At 45.3% G+C, this 8,626-nt stretch overlaps 1 protein-coding gene across 1 annotated transcript; it reads left to right on the top strand.

The window, feature by feature from the left end:
• The first annotated feature begins 2,773 nt into the window (after positions 1–2,773).
• Positions 2,774–8,054, top strand: LOC110475162 (ly6/PLAUR domain-containing protein 2). The gene is made up of 3 exons (XM_031503747.3): positions 2,774–3,106; positions 6,572–6,691; positions 7,284–8,054. The coding sequence occupies exons 1-3, from the start codon at positions 3,046–3,048 to the stop codon at positions 7,487–7,489; spliced, it is 387 nt and encodes a 128-aa protein (XP_031359607.3). The 5' UTR covers positions 2,774–3,045; the 3' UTR covers positions 7,490–8,054.
• Positions 8,055–8,626: the final 572 nt, after the last annotated feature.

Genomic DNA, 8,626 nt, shown 5'->3' with positions numbered 1-8,626 from the left:
GCTGGAGCAGCCTGGGGTAGTGGAAGGTGTCCCTGCCCACGGCAAGGTTTGGAATGGGATGATCTTTAAGTCCTCTTCCAACAGAAGCGTAGCACTTTTGTTGACATGTGTGACATGACAGGGTCATGTCAGCACCTCTCCACCCTTAAATCCAATCCCGTCTTTCACTCCTGCATCTGCCTGCTCTGGAAATTCGGGATTAATAGGACATACATCAGGAGCTGATTAGAGTAATGAATATGGAGAGTTCAAAATAATTAAGTCAAGCTGGCTCTCAGCACCTGCAGCCCTTTGTTCCTGAAACTCTGCCCTGGAGGTGGATGGGGAATTTTAGGATTTGCAATGGAATTGGGCAGCCTGGGAGTCTGTGGGATTTGGAGATTTCCAGGCTGGATGCAAGTGAGGCAGGGCTGGTGAAGGTGCCTCCACCCTGAGACAGCCTCAGCTGGCGAGGTGGGACAGGAAGAGAGCTTGGCACAGAATTCCCAGGCTGGAAGTAAACATTTGGCTGAACTTTTCCTTTTGCTTATGACAACAAACTCATCTGAAGTGCCGGAGTTGTATTAGTTTCCCTTCAAACAGATACACTAAAAAATGTATATTTTTAAAAAGATCCAACTTGTGACAAGGCAGATTTATGCAGATTGTGTGTATTTCTAGATTTTTTTCTGTAATTAGTGGAAACACTCCCCCCCGCCCCCCCCCCAGTAGGACAGGTTGTGGTTTCCTACAAAATAATAAAATTAATTCAACAAAACAATATTTGAATATTCTCATTATTTCTTGTTAATTGTTTTTTTTTTTTTTGTGTGTGTGTGTGAGTTGCCAGCCCTGAAAGCAGAAGCACGGGGTGTGCATAAAAGAGGAGACATTTCAGGACTCAGATAAGATCAACTGAAACCATAAACAAGGTGTGTTGACACCCCTCCAAAACCACCCTCCAGAGCAAAGGAGGGAAGAGGATTTAGAGCAGGGTGGTGGCAAAGATTCTTCCATCCAAGATTTTCTAAGGCGAGGGAGATCACATTTCAGATGTGCAGGTGGAACCAGTCATTTAACACATATTGTTTGAGGCCACTTAATACCAGAAACCAGAAGCCACACCCTATCCATGTTTTTTAATTTTTTTTTTTTTTTGGTTCCTTATGAACAAGGCAAACACCATCAGAGGATTTCACCTTTTTAATAGGATTATAATGTTTTCTGCTGAACACGAGTGATGCCAGATGTGGAATATACCTAAATGTCTTTCCCTAGGTAATTTTTAGGGCTGGAAATAAATGCTTAGCTCTCATAATCCACATAATTACTGTATTAGAGAGGCAACTGTGAAAACAATCTGTCGGAATTCCTGAGGATGGCAGTCTCCTAGAGGTGGTGTTTGGAAAAGCAGCAGGGATTGCTGAAATGCTGAGACCACCTTTAGATTGGATATTAGGGAAAAATTCTTCCCTGAGAGGGTGGGGAGGCCCTGGGATGGAATTTGGGAGAAGCTGTGGCTGGCCCATCCCTGGAAGTGTCCAAGGCCAGGTTGGATGAGCTTTGGAGCAGCCTGGGATATTGAAAGTTGTCCCTGCCCATGGTAGGAGGTTGGGACTGGATGGTCTTTAAGTTCCCTTCCAACCCAAGCCATTCTATGATTGTGGAGCTTTAGACTTGGAGAGAAGATGATTTGAATTTTTTATCCAGCATTCCTGGAAAAACTTTTAGCATTCCAAGGCAGAACAAGACAAATTGGCCTCAAGTCACAGCAGAGAAAGTTTAGATTGGGTATTAGGGAAGATTTCTTTGCAGAAAGGATTGTCAGGAATTGGAACATTCTCCAGGTTGGTGATGGAGTCACAAATCTGGAAGTGCTCAAAAATCCTGTGGATGTGGCACTTGAGGACAGGATTTAGTGGAGAAAATGGTGGTGGTGCTGGTTTGACTCTGGATGTGACGATCCTAACATCTTTCCCAACTTCAATGGTTCTATCATTCCAAGAGTTCAAGTGAATAACCCTGAACAAAGTTCCTTTGATGGTGGAATAAGAAAGGTGGTGGGGATATCTCCGGCACCATTTTGGATGCAGATTTTCCCCATTCCTTAGTAAAAGCCTGTTTTGGGAGGGTGTCTTCCCAGTGCTCTTCCTTCCCAGTTTTTGCAATTCCACACTTTGCTCGTCCCGGGTTGGAGGAGGATTTCCTAGCACGGAGCTGGCCTGAGGGTGCAGGAAAATCCAGCAGGTGCCTGGGGCAGCAGGGTTGGGAATGGGAAAGGTGTTTGGGAAGCAAAAAGGTCATGAGCTTGCAACCACACTTGGAGAGGGTTAGCTCAGAGCAGAGGGGCGTCTCCATTCCATCCTTCCTTGGGATAAAGAGCCTGAGAGATTCCTTTTGGGTCCTGGTCCTGTTTTTTTCCTAGTGCTCCATGCTTTTTCCCAGTGAGTGAGTGACTGAAAGTCAAATTTCCTTTCTAGACCAGGCTGGACAAAGCTTGGAGCAACCTGGTCTAGCTGAAGTTGTCCCTGCCCATGCAGAGGGTTTGGAATGAGATGATCCCTTCCAATCCAAACCATTCCATGATTCTCCTCCTCCTGATAAACTCTAGACCTCCCTGAAGGTGAAAATGCAGAGGAGAAATATCCATGAGGTTCAATTCTTTGCTGTTCACACCCACCAAGGCGTTTTTACCCAGGATTTCCTGAAACCACTCCAAAAAAGGAGAGAAAATATCCCCAAGCTGCAAGACACGACCTGAACACCAGGATTACTTAACACCCCGGGCCTTCTACATCCTGCTTGGACACAAAACACCAGGTTTAACCAATCCCAGCCATTGTCCACCCTGCAAAACCAAATTTTCTTCTCCAAGGAACATGAAAAGACATGACGGAGTAGCAAGAGGTGGGGCCTGCTTTTGAGATCCTTCAATTCATTTATAGCTCAAGAAGAGTCGTTTTTCCAGTAGATTTGGATCTGGGGACGGAATCGGTGCATGGAAAATCACCGGGACGTGTGACATCGGTGAAGAGTGGTGACAACTCAGTAGCCAGACAACGAGGGATGTGCAAGATGAAGGTGTTTCTGTCTCTTCTGTTGGCTGCTGTCACTTGCATGGATTTGGGTGAGTTCCTACTCAGATTTATCCAGACTCCTTCAGGAGATGCAGTGTGATGGGATAGGATGTGCCCTGTCCTGAAAGCCATGTCTCTAAATTTAGGCAGTTGTCAGGAAAAAAAAAAAAATCTGTCTTTGGAATATTTCCATATGTTCAGGATGGTGATGGTGTCATTGGGATTGTCAGGTCAGGCTCTTTAGGAAGTTTCACAAGGCAGAGTGTGATTAAACCGTGTCATTCCTTTAATGCAAATTCCCACTCTCACTTTTTCTATGTTCGTGCTCTATCTCACTATTTTTTTTTTTCCTTAATGTTATTTTTAACTTTCTGCACCTTTTTTGATACTTAGCCCTGGATGTCAGTTCCATGCAGCATGTGTGGGAGCTCTCCAAAAGTGTTACACGTGGGATTTATCCAATTTTAGCTGTTAGAAATGGGAAGGATGGGCTGGGACACTGCTGGTGGCCCAGGTACTCCAGGGTTGATGTTTATCATAGAATCATGGAATGGTTTGGGTTAGGAGGGGCTTTAAAGATCAAAGTGGAACAGATTACCCCAAAAAGTTGTGGATGCTCATTCCTGGAAGTGTCCAAGACCAGACTGGGCTGGGCTTGGAGCAACCTGGTCCAGTGGAAGGTGCTGCTGCCCATGGCAGGGGGGGGAATTCCATGATCATACTCTTCCAACCCAAACCATTCTGTAGTTCCATTCCATGATTCTGTGATCCTCCCTCCATTCTGTCCCTTGTTTCTACCACCACACCAATTTCTTGGCCAAAAATTGATGATCCCAAGCTTTGTTGGTGCTCTCCTGGATGTCCAAGGTAATTCATGGGCAGGATCAGTCCAGGATCTGTGACTGTTCATTGGGATATTCTCAGATCCAGGCAGTGCCAGGTCTGATTTTATCTGTGCCTGTTTATGGAGCTATGTCAGGATTTTTTAACACCTATTTATTTCTTTCTTTTGCAAGGAAATTTTCGGTTCTTCCCTCTTTGCTGAGCAGACTCTGCAGGGGAGAAACAGGTGGTGGCTTGTTTGGTTTTCTTTTCAGAGTGGAACACAAATCCTGTGGGTTGGATTTGTCCAGGATCCTGAAATGTGAGACTAAGAGCGATGCTTCCTCCTAAAAATGAGTTTCACAACTGTCAGACGTGGATTAGTGCAAACAAAGCATCAGGTCATGATGGGCAAAACAAGAGAATAAAGTTTGCTTTAGCAGGAAAATTGCTGTGTTTGTTTAAAAAGGGTTTTTTCTGGCTCATTAATTAGGATGGCGTCTGTTTTCACGGGGTGACTTGTTTGCCTGAGCCTGCTGACATCCCATTGGAGCTGTGCTGGGAGGAGATGAATAATTTCTCCATTTTAGTGAGGTTTTAAGGAATTTCAGTGGAAACGTCACACACAGAGGGTGACAAGGGCTTCCCAGACTGAAGAGGGGCTGTTGGGGTGTGATGGCACCAAAATACATCAGTGTGGTTGTAACACGCACGTTGAGGTGTCTGCTGGGGGGTGGAAGAGAGCACCTGGAGGAGAGAACCCAGATCAAGTGTTGGGTTCCTCAGAAAAACCCGCAAAGAGGAAAATACCCTGAAAAACTTGTAAAAAAATGGCTTTTTTTGGTGGTAGGAAGCATCAGACACTGTTTTGATTTGATATCTTTAGCTTGGAGTGCTCTGTGTCACAATAATGTAGGTTTTTCAGTGGTTTTCTCCAAGGTTGCTCCATCTCAGAAGACTTTAGGCACTGAAAGTTTTGGGCTGTGGTTATTCTGTGAGAAGCACCTGCAGCTCTCAAGGGCTTTACAACCTAACAGGGATGAGGAATGCCTCTGAAGTAGTGAGGGACAAGGCAGGAGGAGCTGGCTCAGGATGGATTTAGAGCCTTGAGTAGCAAATTTTCTGTCTGTGATCTCTGCCTAGAGCAGAACTTGTTACATGCAATCCATTCATGGTGCTGCTCTCTGGTTTAATTCTCCTCTGTGACGATGCTGAGGTCCTGGCACAAGTTTTCCCAGAGAATCTGTGGCTGCTCTATCCCTGGAAGTGTCCAAGGCCAGTTTGGACAGGGTTTGGAGCAACCTGGGATAGTGGAATGTGTCCCTGCTCATAGGCAGGGGTCTGGAATTGGAAAATTTTAAGGTCTCTTCCAACCCAAACTCTTCCACAATTTAAAATAACTCCTCAGAAACATTCTTCTCACAAACCCAGAATCTCAGCACAAGGGGAAGGGTTGCGCTCAGTTTGTTCTCAGTTTGATGGAGACAAATTCCTTCCATCTGGGACACCCTTACAGCCTTTGGGGAGAGCTGGCAGAGTGGATGGCACCAAGGAAATTCTCAGTGCTGCAACTCACGCCCAAGTCTGACCTTTTTGTGTGTGTCCAGATCCTTCAGCAAGGGGACAAACCTGACAAAGCGGACACATTTCTGTGATAAAGTGACTGACCTGGCAGACAAGGGATGAGCTGTGGATATTTTCTACCTGGACTTCAGGAAGGACTTTGATTCTCTCTCCTAGAAGATTATGGAATCAGGGAATGGTTTTGGTTGGAAGGGACCTACAGATGATCCAGTTCCACCCCCTGCCATGGACACTTTCCACTGTCCCAGGTTCCTCCAAACCCTGTCCAACCTGGCCTTGGACACTTCCAGGGATGGGAGCTCCACAACCTCTTTAGGAAACCTGTTCCAAAATCCTTATGGACAAGCAGTTGAGGCATGGGCTGGGTGGGCATTTCTCTTCTGAGGAAAAGCTGGGACTTCTCAGGCTGGAGAAGTGAAGGTTCAAATTGGGAATTTATAAATGTCTGTACATTACTGAAGGGAGAGAGCAAAGAGGACAGAGCCAGGCTCCTTTCAGTGATTCCCAGTGTCAGGACCAGGCAAAGGACACAAACTGAAACACAGGAAACATCAGGAAACACTTTACAACTGTCAGGTTAACTGAGCACTGGCAGAGGTTTCCCAGGGAAGTTGCGGAATCTCCATCCTTGGAGATATTAAATCCCCACCTGGAGACAGTCCTGAATTAGAGGCTTCAGGTGGTCCTGCTTGAGGGCAGGAATTGGGCTGGTGGAGCTCCAGAGGCCCTTTCCAACCTCCCCCATTCTGTGAATCTGGGAGTTTGGGAGTCTGGGATCTCTTTCTGATGCTCTGCTAAAGTCAAGGAGAGATGTAGATCCAGAAAACAGAGAAATAAATCAGCCCAAGCTCTTTCCTGTGTCACGGGTCTCCTGTGTGCGTGTCTCTGTCTTGTTTGACTCATCACAAGGGGTCTGAACCCGACCTGAGCCTGTGCTTTGACCACCAGACCTTTGTGTTTCTCATTCCCATCAGTCCAAACACGTCTTATTATTCCATTCCCATTCTCAGCATTATTATTTTGGAAAATCCCTCCCAAGAGATACCTGGACAGGATCCATACTGAGGCCATCCTCATGTTTTCCATCCTCCTGTTTTCCCTCCTCACAGGACACTCCTTGCAGTGTTACACGTGCAAGGATTTGACTCCAGTTGAGGAGTGCATGAGAATCGAGAACTGCACAGAGTCGGAGAACATATGCAAGACTACGATCTATTCCCGGGAGGATGGTAAGGACAATTCCCTCTTTATCCATGCTTTTAACAGGAATCAGTGTTTCGACAGTGCTGGTGTGCAGACCAGTTCCTCTTTCCACTTAAAAAGTGGAGAAGAACTCCATGGGAGCTCCAGCTCTCCTGCTGTTGTGGGAAGCAGTGTTTGGGTGAGGGAATATTCGGTGTATGCAAGCTCCTGTTTAATGCTCAGAAATGAGATTTTAACTTTTTGCAGGGTCATGTGGTGATAGGAAAACAGGGAATGTCTTTAAACCTAAAGAGGGTGAGTTTAGATTGGATATTAAGGAGAAATTGCTCCCTGTGAGGGTGGTGAGGCCGTGGCAGAGGTTTCCCAGAGAAGCTGTGGCTGCCCCATCCTTGGAAGTGTCCAAGGCCAGGTTGGAGAGGGCTTGGAGCAATCTGGGATAGTGGAAGGTTTCCTACAGCAGAGAGGTTGGAATCTGACAATCTTTATTTCCTTTCCAAATCAAACCATTCTACAATTCCATGACGCCAACTCCTGGTCATCAGAAGACAAAAGACAATGGTGACGCTCTCTCCCATTTTTCCCATCCCCAACTGTGCCTGCTTTTTTCCTTTCCCACAGTTTATCCCGCCCCGGAAGTCTCGACTGTCACCAAGATGTGCTCCTCCGTCTGCGAACCCTCCGACGTGGATGGCATCGGGATGACACATCCTGTCAGCTGCTGCTACTCCGACCTGTGCAACTTCGACGGCGCAGCGAGTTTGGGGATCAGCGTTGTGCCAGTTCTGGCATGTTCCCTCTGTGCCTTTTTCTGGACTAGACTGTGAGGGGATGGCGGGAGTAATTTATTCCAAAAAATTCCATGAAGAAAATAACCCCCCAACCAGCCCAGCTTTCCATGTGGATGCCTTATGAACAACACTTAGCAGCTCACAAAAATGGTTTGATTCTTGTTTTTCTTTTCTTTTTTTTTTTTTTTTAATATCCACACTTTCCCCACAACTAAGAGAGAAGCAAAACTCAGGAAGGCCCAACTCAATGTTTTAATTGATTTTTTAACAACTGCCCCAAAATTAACTGTGGAGTTTTTTTGCTGTGATGGTCTGGTTAGGTTTGAAGTAAAAAAAATCAAATGCGTGAAGTATATTTAAGGCAAGAAATCTTGAGAAGAGCTTTCCCTATCTCCTTAGAGCAGGTTCTCTCCACCCCATCATTTCTGCTGTTCTTTCCTAGATGTCCTTCTTTGTACCCAAAAAATTAAGGAGACATTTCTGTGTCCAAAATATGAAGCAGGAGCCTGAACTTCCCATACCAATGATCTGTTCCAGGGAGGTTAAAATCTCATGTTCTCTGTAGTCTTTTGAGCAGAATAAAGAGAATCTTGTGTTAAAATTGTTGTAATCACATTTAGTTTTCCTTTTTTTTATTTACAAACTTCATCTTTCAGTATTGTTTAGCAGTTAACAGGGTTGGATTTTGGGGTCAGTCACACAGCAGATGGATGAGACATTTCCCATTATCCCTCACTGGAAGAAACTTTCCATCAGCATTTCTTCCATCAACTCTCCTTGTACAAATCTATCTTTACTGGGAATAAAAATCTATCTTTACTGGGAATAAAAATCTATTTTTACTGTACAAATATATCTTTACTGAATTATCCCTGAATTCCTTGTGTGTTGCTCCAGGCTCCTACATTTTGATCCCTCCTGCTCTGGTTCTGCATTCTCCTATAATCCCCTTTCCAAGGTCCAGCAAAAATATCCTCCTGCAATTATCACCCTGCTCCTGATATTTGGGATAATCAACCCAAATGTGATATTAACTCTTCCATGTGGCACACGTGGTTTCCAAGAGAGGTGGCAAAATTCCCATCCTTGGGAAGATTTCATGGCCTAGATGGATAAAATCCTGAGAAACCTGGGCTGACCTCAAAACTGGGAGCTTGCATCAGGAACTTGGGT

Source organism: Lonchura striata, chromosome 2, assembly GCF_050655825.1.
Source record: "Lonchura striata isolate lonStrDom1 chromosome 2, ASM5065582v1, whole genome shotgun sequence".
NCBI lineage: Eukaryota > Metazoa > Chordata > Aves > Passeriformes > Estrildidae > Lonchura > Lonchura striata.
Note: the sequence above shows the minus strand (reverse complement) of the source record. Positions and strands in the feature narration are given on the sequence as shown.